We start from the raw sequence: 21,634 nt of genomic DNA on the forward strand, positions 1-21,634 counted from the left end.
CTCTTGGCCATCTGTGTCTTCTTTGGTAAAATGTCTATTTAGGTCTTCTGCCCAGTTTTTAACTGGATTGTTTGTTTTTTTGATATTGAGCTCCATGAGCTGTTTGTAGATTTTGGAGATTAATCCTCTGTCTGTTTCATTTGGAAATATTTTCTCCCATTCTGAGGGTTGTCTTTTTGTCTTGTTTATGGTTTCCTCTGCTGTGCAAAAGCTTTTAAGTTTATGTCCCATTTGTTTATTTCTGTTTTTATTTCTGTTACTCTAGGAGGTGAGTCAAAAAAGATCTTGCTGTGGTTTATGTCGAAGAGTGTTTTTCCTGTTTTCGTCTAAGAGTTTTATAGTGTCTGGTCTTACATTTAAGTCTTTAATCCATTTGGAGTATATTTTTGTGTATGGTGTTAGATAGTATTCCTTTTCACAGTCTTAAGACCATATTTTGGGTTTCCCTGGTGGCGCAGTGGTTAAGAATACACCTGCCAATGCAGGGGACACAGGTCCGAGCCCTGGTCTGGGAAGATCCCACATGCCACGGAGCAACTAAGCCCGTGCGCCACAACTACTGAGCCTGTGCTCTAGAGCCTGTGAGCCACAACTGCCAAAGCCCGTGCGCCTAGAGCCTGTGCTCCGCAACAAGAGAAGCCACCACAGTGAGAAGCGCACACACCGCACCATAACAAAGAGTAGCCCCGGCTCGCCACAACTAGAGAAAGCCCACGCGCAGCAATGAAGGCCCAACACAGCCAAAAAAAAAAAGACCATATTTTGCTTAGAAATAATGTTTATTCAGTTACTGTTTTCTTCCTTAGATTATAAACTCTAGAGGGTAGGGACTGTCACTTTTTCTTTGTACAAGATAAAGTACAGGGGAACCTTGATGACAGGATAGGGTACATGGATTGATTACATTTTCTGGATAATCTCAGGGTTAAATAGAAAACCCATTTTTCCTTTCCAAACTTGTAACGTTGTAACTATATTGCATTTTCTTTTATGAGTGAATTGTAATCAACCTAACTGATTGCTCGGTAACTGAAGGTTTGACTTCTGAGGTTCACAGTTAAGAATATAAATGTTGTTGAAGCTTATTTTATATTGACTCTGATATTAGTTAATAAATGCGGAACATCTGTTGTGTGCAGAACACCTTATTACGCACTGCATATATTTTGGAAGTTGCATTTTTTATTAAATATCTGGTGAGCTGACTTCATCTCTGATACAAAACAATATGTAATTATTGTATTATGCATGATTAGGCACTTAAGTAAATCATGGGTAAGTGTGACTTAGACCCTCCCTGTGAGATACTGATACTGATAAGGCCATATTTCAAGGATAGAATCACGTATAGTGTTCCCCACCAGTTTGCAAGTATCTGTTTAAAACAAAATAATCATTTCATTAACTAGATTTTTAAAACTTTTTTAGATTTGTTTAGCCAAAAATGCATGATATATCTGGCCATGAAAGGGAGATATACTTGGTTTTTCTGTTTTACAGAATTTTTCTATGTTCTTGAACAGATTTGCTATGTATTCTTTCCACACAGGCTCAAAAAAATGCCTCAGTCGATGCCAGAATATGCTCTGACTAGAAATTATTTAGAACTTATGGTGGAACTTCCCTGGAACAAAAGTACAACTGGTGAGCAAACAAAATAACACCTTTTTTTGCGGTCTGATTGTCACTCAGGAAGCGCAAGCAAATTCTGTTGAAATACTCCCCATTGACTTCCTGTTATAGTAGTTCATGATGTAAACTGTTTAGACTAAACTTGTGTCATGTAGGTTTTAGGATGAAAAGGAAAAGAAGGTGCTTCATGGAAGTACCTTTCGCCTAATTTTGGAGAAAGTAAGATTTTCTGTAATTGGTGAAATATGTGTTTCTCAATACCAATAGTCAGACAATAAACTTTTATATTTATGTGCTCTTTGTCAGGAACATAGGAAAACAAAACAGTTTTGAGGTAGTTGGCAGTAAGTGCCAACTCAGTACTAGAGATTTTTATGTTTTCTAAAGGAAATAATTACATATAAAGGCAGGATAACAGTGGAACAGTTTTACCATTTGGAAGTTTGTTTTTCTCCCACTAGAACTTATTTAAAGAGTTTAAATTCTTTTCATCTCTCTATCCTTCAGTAGAATTTTTCTACCTATCAGGAGCATTTTATACCAGCTTTCTTATGTATTTTCTCTTGGGGTAAGAAATATACTCAATCGTCTTTCAGAATCTTCAGAATCATTTTATTTGAATTTATGTCTGTTATTGGACAAGTTTACATACAAGGTTTGTTGAGTTCAGCAGGGCATTGATTGCCTGAACTACTTTTGGCATAATTATAGCTGTATTTGAAAATTGAACAGATATATTATCCTGGCTAATAAAACTCTTACATTTAAAACAATGCTAGAAATTTTGAAGCATTAGCCCTAAAACGCACGTTTATGCCCCACATGAGGTATGATATACATACTAGATTTCAGGATGTTGAATTTTTAATATTAAAAAATACTTTTCTAAAAAAAAATACTTTTCAGTTAATCTACAGAGGACCATGCTCTCTGGTATTGAGCATTCAAAAAAATTATTTTTGTCTCAAAGAGGGCCCAGAATGAAGCATATTTGTGTTAAGTTAACTATGCTGGGGCAGTGTTAAGGTTAAAACAACCCTATATTAATTAGTTTTTTTTTTTGATAGGCTCACTTAACACATTAATGTGTGTGGCTAAAATTTTATATAAATGGAATGATATAGTATGTGCCCCCCCTTTTTTTTGGTTCCTTCACTCAGCATAATTATTTTAAAGCTCCATGTTACTGCATATATCAGTAATTGATTTATCCATTTACCTGTTGTTGGACATGTAGGTTGTTTCTAGGTTTTTGGCAACTGTATATAAAGCTGCTGTGGACTATGTCGGTAAATTTATTTCTTAATTTATTTCATGTTTACATTCATGACAGAATATTGCCTTCTAGTTGACGGTGTTTTACTAGAAAAACTGAAGCTGAATTTCTTAGTTTCATTCTTAATTCAAAATTTTCTAGAAATGCCGTAGTAAGATGAATGCAGGGGAGCATGCATTCCCATTGAATTAGCCCCTCGTTGTCACTTGGTCAGTTTGAGTTCTGATGTCTGTCTGGATCTAGCTGGGCTGTTAGGAAATACATTTTGGTTCAGATCGTCTTCGGTTAACTCCTCACTCTCCATTGCCTACTTTTAAGTGAAGTGGTCCTATTCTGTGAGATTTGGAGAGGGTCCTGCTCCCTGTTAGTTTAGACCTGGGAAAGAAAGTTAATTTAAACTTTACATGTTTGGGCTTCCCTGGTGGCGCAGTGGTTGAGAGTCCACCTGCCGATGCAGGGGACGCGGGTTCGTGTCCCGGTCCGGGAAGATCCCACGTGCCGCAGAGTGGCTGGGCCCATGAGCCATGGCCGCTGAGCCTGCGCGTCCGGAGCCTGTGCTCCGCAACGGGAGAGGGCCACAACAGTGAGACGCCTACAGTAAACTTTACATGTTTAACTGCTCTGATTTCACTTCATCTGCGTGAAATGAAACATCTTCCATTTTGGTGTGTGTTTGATAGGTATTTATTCGTGTCATTGATGGAGTGGTGGTAATTTCCAAACCCTGTTATTTTCTCTGTTGACAGTAGGGCTAGCGCACAACGTGAAGCAGCACATCTAGGTAACTTGGTAACACCAGGGGTCTTGTTTTGAAATTTTGGTGTTCTTTTGGTAATGTTTTTCTGTGCTTCAGGATTTATTTTAACTAATGACTTAAGAGAAATGCAGGGTGTATATAGTATAATGGCCTGAGAATATTAAAATTGCAGGTTTTATTATTTGCTATTAGTAGCCTAGTAAATTGCTCTTGGCTTCCTCCCCTCCCCACTTGTCCTATTTGTAAAGTGAAATTAATTAGTAGCTAGGAATTTTTGTCAGGTTCATACAATGTAATTGTGGAGAGTTGAGGGCAAAATGTTTAGTTGAATGCAGAGTGCTAGCTCCAATTCGTCACTGAAATAACCAAGAAAATATGAAAACAAGGCAAAGCTTTTTTTTTTTTTTCCTTTACAGCTCAGAGAGTTTCTGCTGGATGTGGTCAGCATTAGAGATACATAGCACTCATGTACCCATCATGAAAACACTTCTCATTGTTCATCATTTCAGTGGAGAACTGAAGATGGGTAAATTGTGGTACAGAAGTAGTCATGTTGAGCTTCTAAACCAGTACTATATAGACTTAGGCCTAAATAGTTATGAGTAAGATCATAAAACTGTGAAAATGTCTTTCATAATTCTTGTAAAGGGAAGCTTACCTAAGTAGATATTATCAAAAGCAGAAAGGAAAGCAGAGAGGAACGAGTTGGAGGAAATAAGTTTGTTGATTTTCCATCTTGAATGGAGGGAGCCAGTAGATGCCATTTCAATCTTCTAATTGTAAATAGAAAAATATATGTTCGTGTAAGTTTTAAATTTTTTATGTTTAATCACAGGTATTATTCATAATAGGAAACATACATTCTGAATCTTTAAAAATAATATTCAGAAAAGATACATCCTGTATAGAAAAGATATACAACAATACGTAACATGGAAATTATCTTTCCTTAAAAGTTTTAAAGAACTTTTAAAATTGTCTTTACGTGGCATATTAGAAGAAATTCCTTCACTGTTTTCATTTTTTTCTAAAGTACATAGAAGTCTATTCTTAGTTTACTAAATGTTAATTAGGAATGGATGTTGCATACAACAAGTGCCTTTTTAGGTACAAAATGACATTTTGATGGAAAGTGTTTCTCCTTGGACATGATGATATAATAAATATGTTGATAACTGAATATTGAACCATCTTTGCATAACTAAAATAAATCCCACTGGGACTTAGTAGATTACTCTTTGAATAGATTTGATTTACAAGCATTTTAATATTTAGAGCTGTGCAAAATGGAATGGGTCTGAAGTGTTTTTGTTTGTTCGTTTGTTTACTATGGTAGGTTTTAGTGTCAGGGTTAGCATCATGAAACAGGAAACTTTCCATATTTCATTTATTCATATATTCATTGGTTGGCTTCTGAAGCCAGGAAAGGGAAAGAAATTTTATTCTTCCCTTTCCAAATTACTCAGCCAGGACTCTTGACTAAAATGAATAGTACTATAATTAAATTACATACATTACTGCTTACCTGGGTTTTTGTAGACTAGTTTGGGAACCAGACTACCATTTAAGGCATTTTTTTTTTTCTTGTAGGAAAAATGTATAGCAGGTTCCAAATAACTGAAAGAGTGGACTTGTGTGTGTTTTTCTCTCTTCCATTTTCTTCTTCACTGTCAGTATTGTGGCTGTGGATTATCCTCTAGCTGCCACCCAGCTGATGAATTCCTTTTGGCTTCCATGACCTAGTGTTTAATCTGTGATTATTTCAGAGCCTAAAGCACATCAGTAAACCTAATGAAAGCTTGGCTCTAGAAACAGGGCCTAATTCATACATTTCTGGTGAGACTTTAATGGATAGAACTTAGGCAGTTCTTTATGTCTTAATTTTTTTTTTGACTTAATTTGCTTTTTGACCCAGCCCTTCTGTTTTAGAAGATTAGCCGAAGGAAATAATTACAGATATATGTGGAGATTTAGTTACAAGGATGCACGGTGAAGCATGCTTTATAACTGTAAAGATTCGTGGATAACCTAAATGCTCAGCAATAGGAAATTAGTTAAATGAGTGTGGATAATTAAGTAATGGAATAATATGTACTCACTAAAGTGTTACTGAACAATACATTTGACACTGAAAGATGTCTGTGATATATTAAGTGAAAATACATTTTACAAAACTTGAAGACCCATATGATCTTAGTTTGAAAAATAGGTATGTAAGCGTGTGTGCACGCATACACACACACACACCCTCACACACAGAATCTGGAATAATACGTACTGAAGTGAAGGTAGTGATGTTCTCTAGGGGAGAAATGAAATTATGGGTGACTGTTTCCTTCTCCTTTTATTAGTGTCATAGGGTTTTCTGGAATGAGCATATATAACTAATTGTAATAAGAAAAAAACACTTTAAAAAAAGAACAAATGCCAGCACAAATAGAATATGTAGAAATTATGTCTCCATAGAAATGTGTATCTAGAAAATCATTCCGAATGAAATGAGTATTAACTCCTTGAGTTTTTAATTATGTAGTGTCTACTATTTCTGTAAGTACTAAATCTTTTTAAGCAAGAAAACCAAGTCCGGGTCTCCCTGAAGACTCATTTAGAAGAAACCAAGCCTGTTCTTGTCACATCTTTTTTCAAAAAAACTATTTTGACTCTTACCAGCCTGGAAAGGAGTTCCACATGCTCAGATTGTTTCTGTTGGGTTGCTTGACAGACCGTCTGGACATTCGAGCAGCTCGGATTCTTCTGGATAATGACCATTATGCCATGGAAAAATTGAAGAAAAGAGTGCTGGAATACTTGGCTGTCAGACAGCTGAAAAACAACCTGAAGGGCCCCATTCTGTGCTTTGTCGGCCCTCCTGGCGTTGGTAAAACAAGCGTGGGAAGATCAGTGGCCAAGACTCTGGGCCGAGAGTTCCACAGGATTGCACTTGGAGGCGTGTGTGATCAGTCTGACATTCGAGGACATAGGTAGAATACTTCTCGGTTTAATCTCTGATTTCCTTCCTTTTCATTTGTCTAGAGCCCTCCGCCTCCCAGCACCACCAAAAGCCAAGGCATAATGTATATCTTTTTCTTAAAGGGCGCTTTGTGTTACCTTGAATGGAAAGGACATTTATGGTACTTACCGGCTAGCCTAAAGCCTCTACCATCAGGGTATACCCAAACTAACCTTGATGTCTGTGTGACGGTGGATGTGGGGGTGGGGTAGTGTCTGTGCCTCAGCTTTCCTGGAATCTCATTTGAATGCAATTATAAATTAGTTATAATTAAATATTATATTTTTATGTTCATTTTGGCCCAATAGCATTTCATAAATAATGACCCACAACTTTTAGAGTTTAAGGAATAAGTGCAATAGCAGGCAAGTAGGAGGAGGTAAGAAATCTTTGGTAACAAATTTATTATGTTTGCATTTTAAACTTTCTTTCAAGGAGGCTGGTTTGCAGTGTGAGTATGAATAATAAGGAAAAAAGATAATTAAGGCTTTGCATTTTTGACACCCTTTCTATAAAAATACATTAAACTGTAAGAACTGTGTCTCTGATTAATCTGACATTATTAGAATGAGATTTGCATGTTATGTTCGTTGTTTTGTTCTCGATGGCTCATATCGGAAGATGCTTTGGGAAAGCATGAACCTCTGTTTCATAGTTGCAAGTTGTGAGAAAACATACCTATAGCTTATGTGTTAAGGAACATTTAAAAATGTAGAAATTATGAACTGATTAAAAGAATATGATGTTGTATACCTGAGACTAATATAATGTAATATGTCAGTTATATATCAGTTAAAACAATATTTTTAAAAGAAGGCATGTAACTTTGAGTAGAAGGTAATTAAACTGAAGATAAAACTTCTAACCTCAAGATCATAAACTCAGTCTTAAAGTTGTAAAAGCATTGCAGGTTATAAGCGGGGGCTTTGGCAGGCATGCCAGTGCAAGCAGTGAACGACTGCCAGTGGCCAAGGGTAATTTAAATGCATATTTACAGTTTGGTGAATATGGATTAAACTTGGATTGTGGGGAAAAGAAAAGAATACGATGCTTTTATAACATCTTATTTTCCATTTGCCTTATTCGTGGGATCCTTAGGCAGGGATGGGAAACTATTTCAGAAACCTTTTCATGAAAAATGGTTCTTTTTATTCTCTTTTATTTGCTTATTTACAATTCTTACGCATTGAAGAAAAAGCATTCCAAGATTTTAGTAAATAAGCAATGAGGACTGCAAATTAGGTCAGGGAATTTATTTGGGTCAGTTTTTCTGGCAATTTCAAATCATGTTTTTGTTGCCTAGACTTATTCTCACATGTGCCACTAGAGGCTGTAGTTTGCTTTTGTAAAGAAATTGGCATCGTGGACCCATCCTGGAGAAGCTAGATCTAGGACCTAAATCTTCTGATTTATGCTACAGAGCTTTAGGGAGGTGTTCTGCATGCAAGAGACTTGATTCCTGCACTCAGAGTTGTCTTAGTTTATTTCTTCCTTTTATTATCTGTGGCACAGTATTGTGTGATATTTGATGGAATTTAGAGAGTGAGTTTGTGGAGTTACTGTCGTGTGAAATTAATGTCATGGGCACATGACATGTAGGTATTTGTCCTTATTTCTTCCTACATTGGTATTGATTATTCAGTAAGGCTTGGAGAGTGCTTAGTTCCCAGCACACCCTGAGCATTCAATAAAAATTAGCTTTCATTATTATTTTAATTCTCAATTCTCAGGAGGACAAGTTTAGATTTATAAGCTTCAATATGACTTTTTATAAAATTCAATCTGATTCTTAAATTGTACCTAAAATATCCTGTTTTCGGCATTATTATTTAATTTATGTGGCAGAATTGTGGAAAATGTTTTTTTATGATGCCTGCTGGTAGGCAGTATGTAATGTCATAATCCCCACCACTTCTTATGAGCATTGTTGGGTTTAAACAGATCTCTGTTTTCAATCTTTACTGAAACTGATAGACCTAAAATTTGTTCTCTTTTTTCAAGTGAGTATCCTTTCCTGTGTGTGACTATTGTTAAGAGGATTGAACCTAAAGAAAATGAGAATTTATTTTCTTTATGAGTCTTTTGTGAAAGGAGCTTGTGTATTTGCCTAAAATATGTGTAAATATAAGCTTTTTAGAAATGTGTGGGGCTTCCCTGGTGGCGCAGTGGTTGAGAGTCCGCCTGCTGATGCAGGGGACACGGGTTCATGCCCCGGTCCAGGAAGATCCCACATGACACGGAGCAACTAGGCCCGTGAGCCATGGCCGCTGAGCCTTTGCTCTGCAACGGGACAGGCCACAACAGTGAGGGGCCTGCGTACCGCAAAAAAAAAAAAAAAAAAAGAAAGAAATGTGTGGTGCGAATTGAGGTTATGATTGTTGCCAAATAAAAGGTTTGTGGGTTTGTCTCTGACTCATTCTACTAAGCCTGATTTTTGATACACCTTGCTGGTAAGCATGTACTCACTAGCCATCCCTGTACCAGATGTTTCACTAAACACTAGAGCCATCTGCCCTTGTGCTACTGGGGACTTATTACCCAGCTACCCACTAAATTATCAAAGCCTGGTGAAAATTTCTGTTTGAAAACCTGTTTGGAAGCAGGTGGAGCGTGGGGTGTGGTGGTTAAGGGGAGGGGGTTGAGAGCAGAGTATGCGCTTGTGTCAGAGTTGCGGGTTGGAGGAGGTGATAGGAGGGGAGAGAACGGTAGAGGATTATAGCACAGCCACGGGGTGGAGTGTGTGGGCATTTGGGAACACCCAGGTCTTGGCATTTAAGTACCGGTCACATGCCCACAAGTAGAGTTCATGCAGAGTTTTGTTTTTCCCCAGCTTGTGAGTAGGCACCACTGTTCTGCAGCCTTAAAATAGCCAAGGAAAAACAGAGCTGCGTTCTCTTATCTTCCTTGCTTATTCTCGATTCTGTCACTCACTTTCCCCATTTTCCTATGCATGGAGCTCCAGCCTTTTGGTAGAAGTACCTGTTAATGTGGAGGAAGGCGCTAATAAGTTAGGAATTTATTTTTAAAACAACCTAAGATATGTCTTTTAGAGTTAAAACGATAATGAGGTGAAAGATGGGGAAGAAAAAAAAAGACTTGGTTTACATTTAAATCTTAAACTGGGAAAATATAGTGATCTGACTAAATATCGGCCCATTGTTTTGGTTCATATTATTTTGAGTGGATTAGAGGAAGAATAGTCATGTTTATGCTCCATATTAACTAATGCATTTTTTTCAATTTAACGTTTCTCATTATCTCCATTGGGATTTTTCTGTCTACTTTTATAAGCCATAGAATCTCTCTTCCCATCTATCAGTTTTTATGACTTACATTTTTATATTTAAATATTATATTTAAATAATTTAAATCAGTTCATAGACATTAAGTATAAAGTGACTTCTTTTAGGATGAAGTTTTATGAAATCATGTTTCTATAACGATCTTTTTTCATTAGCTGTTCCTCAGTGAAATATACTACTGTTGCAATATTTCTCAAGTTATTGTTGAGAGTAACTGGAAGTCACTGACCAGCTGTTTGTTCAGATGATAAAGTTCTATCATTGTAAGGAATCCTTGGCTCAATTCTTAAACAAGATGAGAAGAAAAATGAACTTTTCTTTCCACATTGATAAATTTTCATATGTAACCTGAAATAATGATGTTTTAAATAAATTTGCTGTTTCATTGTTAGGGAAAAATACCTGAAGCAGCAAGCCTTTAAAATATTTTTAGCATGGTATGCCAGACACGTTACGGTTTGCTCACTAGCCTCCTTTATAACCTATATTTATATGCAGCTCTTCTTTTTTTTTTTTTTTTTTTTTTTTTTTGCGGTACGCGGGCCTCTCACTGCTGTGACCTCTCCCGTTGTGGAGCACAGGCTCCAGACACGTAGGCTCAGCTGCCATGGCTCATGGGCCCAGCCGCTCCGCGGCATGTGGGATTTTCCCGGAACGGGGCACAAACCCGCGTGCCCTGCATCGGCAGGCGGACTCTCAACCACTGCGCCACCAGAGAAGCCCTGCAGCTCTTCTTTGCCTCCGAAAAACTTTCAGGTTATCTTGAGGCCCCAGCCCAAGGCTTCCTCCATTAAGATAAGTGCAGTCAGTGATGATCCTATTCTCCTCTGAACTGACTACGTACTGTCTATTGTACTCTTCAGTGATCAAATAATACAGGCCTCTGGCATTTCTAATATATTCCTATAGAGGTAAAACATAGCTATATTAAAAGTAGGAGCTCTGTAGGGTTGGCGTTTTCACATGTCTTATACTCCTCTGGATCAGTCTGCTGCCAAGCACAGTGCCAAACGTGGTAGGTGCTCTCTAAGTGCTGCGTGAGTTCAAGTAGGATTAAAACATGTTGGAAGTCATGCAGTCCTTCAGATGAGCACATCCATGCAAATGATTTAGGAATGACTGCTGTAAGAACAATTTGATTTGTTTAGACATGCTATATTAAAGACTATTTTTAGTTCCTTAAAGACTGTTTTTCTTTTTTAAAAAGAAATCATTAGGATCTCTTTTAGGTTTATTACTTTTGCCAACTTGAGAGGTATATATATACACCCTTGGTAGAAAATTAGAAAAATAAAAGGAAAAAAATCCTCATGTTTTTCTACCATACAAAGGTAATCACCTTTAACATTTTATTTCCTGCCGAACTTTTCATTGGGCAGCTTTTGCCATTTTTTTTAAAGCAACAGAATTATCCTACCCTTTCCACTTAGCATTATAACATAAACTTTTTATATTACAAATTGTTTGTAAATATCACTTTAATAGTTTGTGTTATAGCCCATAAGAGCTCCTTAATTGGATAGGCATGAAAAAATTGATGGTAAATGCCTGCTTTTCTCCCTCTCTACATACTGGAAAAGAGGTGAGTAAAACACCCCTTATTCCTGACATTTATCCTGATATCCTTGGCAGTGACAGAATGACCAGCTTCTTGGATTACATTAGATTTGAATATATCTAGGGATGATGCAGAGTAGTAAAATAATTGGTTACCATAGAGCTGTAAATAGATGATATTGTAATTTTGTGTAGTTGTTTTTTGAAGTATAACAGAGACTACTTTTTGGAAAATTAAAAACGCTGATCTTGTAAATTAAAATTTTGAACTGTGTAGACACTTTTGTTTTTGGGTATCTTATACACTAGTTGAATTGTCCTGATAAACCTGTGAACTGCCTGTAATAATTATACTTATGAATCCATATGTTATTTAGTTCACTTGTGTACTTTAAGAAAAACTCCTAGGTAATTACATATTCAGGCTGAATAATAAGTAATTAAAATGATACATTCTTTGCAAACTTTCCTATATTGTGCTACATTGCTTTCTAGATGTTGTATCACAAGGAAGAACATAGAAAAGACAGTATTTTGCCCTCAAAAAATTTATAGTTTGTAAAAGAATACTAGTTTCATTTATTTCCTACTTAATGTAGTTTCTCAGTAGGATATTTTGGTATGCTAATTTGTTTTTTTAAATGTTTGTGTTTGTTTAGTGATGTTGAAAGAGAACATTTTCATTTGTGTGTTGCTACATTTTTCACTGTCTGATTCATATTCCAAAGGTTTATTCAAAGTTTATTCTGTAACTTCAGTTAGTGAATTGCCTGTTACGCATACTTTGAGGCAAAAGACAAGCACATTATAGATATTTTCAGTAGCTTACAGGCTCTGATAATAGTTGTCTTGGTTTGACACCTAGACTAGTGGTACACATTTGAGGATGTCACCTGTGATTAAGGAACTCTAGAGGCATTGAGCACACTTGTTGCTGTTGTAACTGAGCAAAGGGCTCGTCTGCTCACAGCACAGAAAGCTGAGCTCTGACAGTGGGTTTGTAGCAAAGGAAGGTTTATTGCAGGGCACCAAGCAAACGCATGGGAGACAAACCCCAGATCCAATTCCAGTTGATCTTTGACTGAGGGTTTTTTTAAAAGGCAAAGAACAAAAAGGCTGGGGTTAATTATCATCTTGTGACATTTCCTAATCATAGTTTCAGGAGTCAGGATGTCTCTGGTTTACAATTCTCTGGCCAGGTAGTCCCCGGCTCATCTTGCCCTGGAGAAATAACCTGAGTTTGTATGTTAATGATAAGATCTATAACAGTGATTTTAGTACATTAACAATGCTATTGACAACAGCAATTTCAGTCATCTGACTCTGGTTGACCAGTGTTGGCAGGATTGGGGTCAGAGGGGATAAGAAAAGGAGTAAAGTTTTGGATAGAGAGATTAATCATAAACTCGGTAAGAGAACTTGGTTTGGGGGGCTTGGTTTCACTATGAAAAGACATTTATAAGAGTTGCTTCTGGAACTTACCTGGTGGCGCAGTAGTTAAGAATCTGTCTGCCAACGCAGGGGACACGGGTTCGAGCCCTTGTCTGGGAAGATACCACATGCATAGCGAGCAACTAAGCCCGCGCGCCACAACTACTGAGCTACTGAAGCCTGCGCGCCTAGAGCCCATGCTCCGCAAAATGAGAAGCCCATGCACCGCAATGCCGGGCGCACAGCAACAAAGATCCAACGCAGCCAAAAAAAAAAAAAAAAAAATTAATTGGAAAAAAAAGAGTTGCTTCCATGAGACAGAGATTGAAATGGGATCCAAATTTAGGTGTACTGATTTCTGCTTTTGTATTTTTTCTAGGAAATTAGAAGTTGACTTTAAGTAGCTATTACTAATAACAATTATAATTAACATCTTTTGAAAGCTTACCATGTGCCACGTACTGTGCTTTGTGCTTTACCTATTATGTTCTCTCGTGATCTCATATAATCCATCAGGTTGGCACTGTTACTATCCCCATTTTAGCAGATGAGGAAACTGAGGCTTGGGTCATGTTATTTATGCAAAGCAGTACTCAGAGACTTATATGACCTTAACAATGGTGATAGAAAGATACTTTGGGTGCTATCATTGTTGATCTGTTGTCCTTAAACAAATAGGAGAAACAAACTTTTGTTTGGGGAACAATCTTACAACTCTATATGCAGCATCTAATCTGTATTTAGACCCACTTACTGTCATCAGAATGCTCACTGACTCTTTAGAAGAGGCGATATGCTTGGTACCCATGGATAAAACCTAGGTTGTAAGTATGAATCAGGCAAATTGTAGGGCCAGTAAATGTTGCAGACATTACATTATTGGAAAGATCACTTTGTGAGGGGTGGTCAGGAAAAGTTTGGTAGAATTTCTGGGATTTACCTAGGTGGGGAGAGTATTAAGGGCAGGAAGGCACCATATTAACAAAGGTAAAAAAGCTTAAGGGCTATTAATAGGACCTTTATTGTGGATGAAGCAAGAGCATAAGGGCAGCAAGTTAGGAAAGCTGGTGGGGACTGGATTGTGAAGAGCCTTGAATTCCAGACAAAGGAATTTGGACCTTATTCTCTAGGTTCTGGGAAGCAGTAGAAAGTTTAGGAGGAGTTGTTTGTATACTGTGACTAGTACCTAGATTTCCACTTCTTCTTCAGAAAGGGCAGCTGCCTAGAATATTATTTTCTCTCCATGACTTTAGGTCTAGAATTGCAAGTACCTGTTTTTGAAATCTGCCTATCAAAAGCAGTAAGGGAAAGGAAATTAATGCCCTTTCTTTTAAGGAATGACCCTTAGAGGCTTTGAGGGTTTTTTTGTTTTGTTTTTAATTTCCCTTCCCTACTTATTCACAGAAGGCTGACAAATCTGTAAGTTCTCTAGAGAGAGAATTTCAGAGAATTTACTAATCGTGAGTCTTGTCGTTCCTATATCCTGTTCTGAAATCTTGAAATGTGCTAACTCCTTATTATAAGTTGACAGTATTTACTGTATCTGGTTCCAGGGCCTTGATCACTCCCCAAGATGAAAGGCATTCCCACGATATTTTTAAGGCTTTCTTGTCTTTTCAAAGGTCACTGTTTACTCTGTCCTACTTTATACCAGTCATGTGGCAGAACTGCTCCATGAGCTGGCTTTGTGCAGATCATGAGATACGGCCGCTCTTCCACTTGCCCTTGGTTTGTTTCTTGCAGGCATTCACCCTTTTATGCCTCTTCACAAACAGCATTTGATTTGCTCATGGCTTAGGCAGCAAGGTTGTAACTAAAATTAGTAAACTGCTGCTTAAAATAAAGTTTTGCTGGCTTTGTAGAAAAGGCACTTTTTTCAGTTTGACAAGCATATTTTTATTTCATGTCACGTTGTGCATTTGTCAATTATGTAGATGATTCTTGTTGAGATATGTTAAAGCAGCCTCTAATATTTGAATGCATGACCTAATGTCCGGCTGAGCTTGGTTATGCCAATCAGTGTATATAGGGTGAACACAGTTTTATTCAAAAGGCCAGAATTAATGGAATTTTGATATAAATACTGTTGGCCCCAGGTCCTCTTACTACAATAAATAACAAATTATTCCCTCTGAATATAAAAAAGTTGGAATTTTTCTTTCTTTTTTTGGGGAGAGGCCTACATTTTGAGTGGTCCTTTGAACCAATTCTGATTTCCTTTATGAAGATGGTGATGATGTTTTAGCCAGCTCTGGGTCAGCCATTTCAGTCTGTAAGAAGGTAGTTATGTTGGGGTTTGGTAAGTGCCAGGGAGGTGCCCAGAAAAACTATGAAAAATGTGGGAATTAAATTCATAGGGCTCTTTGGATGTTTTAGAATCTCAAAGAGTAAGAATCATAACTATGTGATTTAAGTATAATTTTTTTCAGTTTCACTAAGTGGCAAAAATTAGATACAATGCTTCTAATATCATGGGTAATTTACAGCCAGAATTCAATAGAAAATAAGAATTGAATTTAGTAACTCTTTGATGTATCACAGGGCTTTTAAAATTTACAGTATCTCTTTGCTATATTCCTGTGATAACTAAATGACTGTTTCCCAATCCAGAGTTTTGATTTCTAAGTGATACTGCTCTGCCATCTCCCTGTTGCTAATCTACTACTCGCCTTCCGCAGACGCACCTATGTTGGCAGCATGCCTGGCCGGATAATCAATGGCTTGAAGACTGTTGGGGTGAACAATCCAGTGTTCCTGTTAGATGAGGTGGACAAACTAGGAAAAAGTCTACAGGGTGATCCTGCAGCAGCTCTGCTTGAGGTAAGATTTAGGAAACTCCCTGTCTGTAATCACACTGGAAGGGTATGGGTGGGTGAGAGTAGATAGTCATATTTAGGGAACATATACATTGATGTGGGTTTAACCATGGGAAAAACACTTTGATACAAACTGAAACCTGAAGCCATTTGATATTTAAATTAAAATGTCATATTTTCTTTTTCTAATAATTCCCCTCATTTCTTTCTTTGTTTTTATCAAGTAGTTTAAGAAAAATTTTATGCATACTTATTGTTTAGAGACCAGTTGTTCTATAAGACTGTTACAAAAAACAGCCAAGCACGTCTCCTCCCTGGGTGCCTTATTTCCTCTTCTGCACTTTGATCCTCTGACTTTTAGTTGATTAGTCCATTTTCTAGAGATCATGGCTGTACTGCTTTCTTGATTTTAGAGTTTTTGGCATTATAGATTCCTATCTATAGGATATGATTTTGCTTGCTTGCTTCCTTCTGCCCCTACTATATCATTTTTATATCCCCAATCTCCCCATATAAATTTTATCCTGATTTTGTTAAGTCATTGTTGAGTATTTACACTATTATAGTTATATAAGTGCTTTTCACTGCTGAGCCATGTGGTGAACTATGATCACTTTGCTTTTTCTGTTTTTTTTTTTTGTTTGTTTTTCTGTGTTTTTAAACATGTTTTTAGAGTTAATAATCATCTTGTTTCTTTTGTTCACTTTCACCAACTGTCTAATTTTCATTGGGAGACTTCCAGACACTTTGTGTTTTGTTGGTTTTGTCTTCTCTAAGCCTCTAATCTGAACTGGTTGTTCCCACACTAGGCACAGAGCTGTGGTCCGAGGATCTCCCTTCACCTCCCCCCACATCGGGTTTCCTGTTTTCCGTATTCCGTGTCTTCGTCTTTCTTGGTTTATTCTCTCATTGTCCTGGTATTAGTCTCCCAGTAGCTTCCTGAGAAAGCTTGCATGTAAACGTTCTTCAACTTTGCATATCTGAAAATGTCTTTATGTTTCTCTCATACTTGATTGGTAGTTTGACTGGGTATAGAATTCCAGGTGGAAATAATTTTCCTGCAAAATTTTAAAGACATTTCTCCATTGTTTTCCAGTTTTCAGTGTTGCTATTGATGAGACTAAGTCTTTTGTGACTTGTTTTACTCTCTGAAAACTTTTCAGATCTCCTGTTTATCCCAATATTCTGAAAATTTACAATAATCTGTGGTGGCATGGGTCTCTTTACATTTTTGCTGATACTTTGAAGGTTCCTTGTATTGGAAAATCCTCTCCTTTTATTTCTGTAAAATTTTCTTGAATCCTTTTGTTGATGATTTCTTCACCATTTTTGGAGAACTCCTATTAATTTGATGTTAGATCTTTAATTTTCTTATCTCTCCTATTACTCATCTTTTTTATTTTTTGTTCTACTTTCTGTGAAGAGTTCCTCAGCTTTACCTTTTAATCCTTCTATGAGTTTGCCATTTCAAAGAACCCCTTTTTTTAACTTCTCTGCGTGTTCTTTTTATACTACCTTGCTCTTGTTACATAGTTGTAAAATGTCCTTTTGTCTCTGTGAGAAAAATACTAATAGATTAAAAGAAATTCTTTTTCCTTTCTTTGCTCCAAAGCTGCATTTATCTATTCGTTATATATTTTTTCTGGTCTCTGTCTTTTATATTAGAGTCTTTCATTAGATGTCTGGCAGTTTTTGTGTGTTCATATTTAATAGTGAGGCATGAAAAAGCTGATTGGAAGCTATGAACATATGAGAGGGGGCTTATTGATTACGATTTTCACAGTAGGGTTATCTGACTTAATACATTTCATTGAGGAACCTTCTGTGTCAATAACTTTAGGTCTTTCTGTTGAGGCTGGTCAGATTTCTCAGAGAAGACTCTTTAAGTCTCTTGGCTTGAGAATGAAGGCCTGGCTGCCAACATTCTAGGAACCAAGCATTCAGCATCCTGGATGTATGCATTCACCTGAACTGTTGTTTTCAGTATAGTATGTACTCTACTCAGCTGTGCCCAGTGTCACCTGCACAGGGAACCACTGCTTTATGTTCTTAAGAAAATCCCAGTACTTTGCTGGGATAGGGGAAGGGATCTGGTGTGCCTGACTGCTTCATAAATTTACTTTAACCAGTCCTCCTTATTTTGCCACCTCTGCCCCCACTCTTTACCCTGGTTTAAGTAAAATATTATTAATATTCAAATTGATTTGTAAAACCGAGGGAAAACTTGCTTTGTAAAAGGTTTTTTCTTGTTTATTTCCTTGCTTTGAGTTCCCTCTGCTTCCTGTTTTTCTGTTTTTGTAATCTTCTTAGAACAGGATGGACTGGGATATGTGTCTTATGAACAGGGAGACCATAATTCTGTTTTGCATGGACAGTCCCAGTTTATGCCTAATTATTAATTGCACTCTCTTTTAGTCTTAGAAGTGGGTCCTCTTCGGACAATAAAAAGTACAGTTACCAAAAAAAAAAAAAGTACAGTTACCCTACTTTAAAAGCCCCAGGGCTTGGAGATAAGAGTTTGATTTGGTTTGGTTTTGCTTGTTTTTATTTGAAGACAGTTCTCTTCTGGCTCAGTAACTGGTTTACTAATCAGTACTCTGAATGATAAAATAGTGAACATTATTTAAGATTTTAGTGGTTTCTTAGTTGTTAACTTTAGACATGCAGTTTAATTTAATTGGGGCACTTTTCAGATAATCTGACAGATTCTCCCGTTAGACACTTACTGTTACCCTGTTGAAAAGAACTTAAGAATAATTCCCTGATAGTTAGATTTCCCAACAGACTATATGTAGGAGTCCTGAAACAAGTCCACCAAAGACAGCTTCACAAGTAGTAGGAGAAGATGATTAAGCCCCCTGTATGTTTGTTTGACTGTATATTTCAAATGTTCACCTAGTGCTTTGTGGTGATTCAGTAATATTTGTTGAATTGAATTGATCTTTGATAAGAAGCAGCTGATATATTGATATTTTCTTACCTGCCGTAGAACTTGGTATTCACTCTTCTGGCAGTTTCCAACCTAAAAGTACCAAAGCCTCAAATGATACCTCCAAGTAAATGCTACCTGGGCCACATGCTTATCTCTGATGTTTAGTGACAAATGGCATCAGTTCCTTATAGACTGTGGTATCTGTGAAGCAAGACATAGATTTGGAAGAACCGAGTGTCTTGGTCCCTGACCTCCTCCTTCTCCCTGCCTGCCCAAATCCTGGGTAAAAACCTCTCATACCTCACAGGTTATTGAAGCAAATAAGAATATATATAAAAGTACTCTGTAAACTGTAAATCACTCTACAGATAATATTTTAATTTAATATCCACTGACATTTCTTTTGTGTCTGTTTTGAAAGCCACTTCAAATTTTCCAATACCAGTAGATCCCCCTGAATGAAAAAAATGAATAAATTCAATTACTCAACACCTTGTATTTAAAGTAGACTATTACTGAGAGTCTGGAATATTCAAGAGCATGTGTTTTTTATCTTTCCATATAGAAAACCTACTTTTTCAAAATTGACGTTTAGACATTATTTATAAAATTTACTCATACAAGATTATTTTTATTTTATAGCTAACTTGTATTAAGAGAATATGTACTGGATATGAAGAACATAATAGTAGATATAGAGTGGTTACTCTGAATAAATTAGAAAATAAACTTGTTCTGCCTGTAGATTCTTCTTGCCTTCATGTTACTCATGAAGAATATGCTGATTTCCTTGAGCTTCCATGGAATTGTTGCTTATATAAAACAGAATGTATTTCCAGCATACTGTTGTCAGCATAGAAATATTTACTTAAAATTTAGATACCTCTTTTTTTTGTCGGGGGGGCAGTTCGCAGGCCTCTCACTGTTGTGGCCTCTCCCATTGCGGAGCACAGGCTCTGGACACACAGGCTCTGGACGCGCAGGGTCAGCGGCCATGGCTTACAGGCCTTGCCGCTCCAGGGCACGTGGGATCTTCCCGGACCGGGGCACGAACCCGTGTCCCCTGCATCGGTAGGTGGACTCTCAACCACTGCGCCACCAGGAAAGCCCCTAGATACCTCTTTTGAAAATGTATTGGAAGAATATAAAACTAGATCTAACTACTTGATAAACAAGTGTTGGTAGAAGAATTCAGGCAAGTCTGTTGTTGAATAGTGTTAAAATATTAGATGCAAAGAAAGTCCTTTTACGTAATTATTAGACTCAAAATTATGGAAGTTTTATCAGCTAGATTATTATCATATTTATAATTAATTCAAGATTCAGACTGTTCGTTAAATATAAGTGCATTTCTGAAATACACTTTTGTGTGAATGGGCAAATAAAATACATGGATACTATACCAAATTTTCTATATAGGCAGTAATATTACAGTTCTAATATTAGAACTGAGCCACCAGGGAAGTCCAACCTTCTTTATTTAAAACTGAAGTTGTTGGGGACTTCCCTGGTGGCGCACTGGTTGGGAATCCACCTGCCAATGCGGGGGACACAGGTTCGAGCCCTGGTTCAGGAAGATCCCACATGGCGCGGAGCAGCTAAGCCCGTGTGCCACAACTACTGAGCCTGCACTCTAGAGATTGTGAGCCACAACTGCTGAGCCCATGCACCACAACTACTGAAGCCTGCGTGCCTAGAGCCTGTGCTCCGCAACAAGAGAAGCCACCGCGATGAGAAGCCCACGCACTGCAACAAAGAGTAGCCTCAGCTCGTGGCAATTACAGAAAGCACATACGCAGCAACAATGACCCAACGCAGCCATAAATAAATAAAATTTATTTAAAAATGATAAAAAACAACTGAAGTTCTTAATTAGAATTAGATCCAGTTGAGTCCTTCAAGATGGCGGAGGAGTAAGGTGTGGAGTTCACCTTCCTCCCCACAAATACATCAGAAGTACATCTACATGTGGAGCAACTCCTACAGAACACTTACTGAGTGCTGGCAGAAGACCTCAGACCTCCCAAAAGGCAAGAAACTCCCCACGTACCTGGGTAGGGCAAAAGAAAAAAGAATAAACAGAGACAAAAGAATAGGGACAGGACCTGCACCTCTGGGACGGAGCTGTGAAGGAGGAAAAGTTTCCACACACGAGGAAGCCCCTTCACTGGTGGAGATGGGGGGTGGAGGCAGGGAAGCTTCGGAGCCACAGAGGAGAGCGCAGCAACAGGGGTGCAGAGGGCAAAGCGGAGAGATTCCCACACAGAGGATCGGTGCCGACCAGCACTCACCAGCCCAAGAGGCTTGTCTGCTCACCTGCCGGGGTGGGCCGAGGCTGGGAGCTGAGGCTCGGGCTTTGGAGGTCAGATACCAGGGAGAGGACTGGGGTTGGCTGTGTGAACACAGCCTGAAGGGGTCTAGTGCGCCACAGCTAGCCAGGAGGGAGTCCGGGAAAAAGTCTGGAACTGTCTAAGAGGCAAGAGAACATTGTTTCAGGGTGCACGAGGAGAGGGGATTCAGAGCACCACCTAAATGAGCTCCAGAGACAGGCGCGAGCCGCGGCTATCAGCGCAGACACCAGAGACGGGCATGAGACGCTAAGGCTGCTGCTGCAGCCACCAAGAAGCTCGTGTGAAAACACAGGTCACTTGTGGCCCACCACTGCCAGGGTCCCGTGATCCAGGGACAACGTCCCCGGGCAAACACACAGCACGCCTCAGGCTGTTGCAACATTGCACTGGCCTCGCCCCGCATTCCCTACCCCTCCCTACCCCTGCCTGAATGAACCAGAACCCACGAATCAGCTGCTACTTTAACCCCGTCTTCTCTGAGTGAAAAACAGACACCCTCAGGTGACCTACATGCAGAGGCGGGGCCAAATCCAAAGCTGAACCCCAGGAGCTGTGCGAACAAATAAGAGA

At 38.2% G+C, this 21,634-nt stretch overlaps 1 protein-coding gene across 2 annotated transcripts in view; it reads left to right on the forward strand.

Annotated features, from left to right (window-relative positions):
* Positions 1-21,634, forward strand: part of LONP2 (lon peptidase 2, peroxisomal) — a 98,406-nt gene that overhangs the window by 17,030 nt on the left and 59,742 nt on the right. For both annotated transcript variants that reach the window (XM_065898606.1, XM_065898607.1), the window contains 3 exons: positions 1,550-1,644; positions 6,388-6,646; positions 15,644-15,785. In XM_065898606.1, the coding sequence (XP_065754678.1) occupies positions 1,550-1,644; positions 6,388-6,646; positions 15,644-15,785 (496 nt within the window). The remainder of the gene's footprint in view (positions 1-1,549; positions 1,645-6,387; positions 6,647-15,643; positions 15,786-21,634) is intronic.

The sequence above is a fragment of the Phocoena phocoena genome, chromosome 20, assembly GCF_963924675.1.
Source record: "Phocoena phocoena chromosome 20, mPhoPho1.1, whole genome shotgun sequence".
NCBI lineage: Eukaryota > Metazoa > Chordata > Mammalia > Artiodactyla > Phocoenidae > Phocoena > Phocoena phocoena.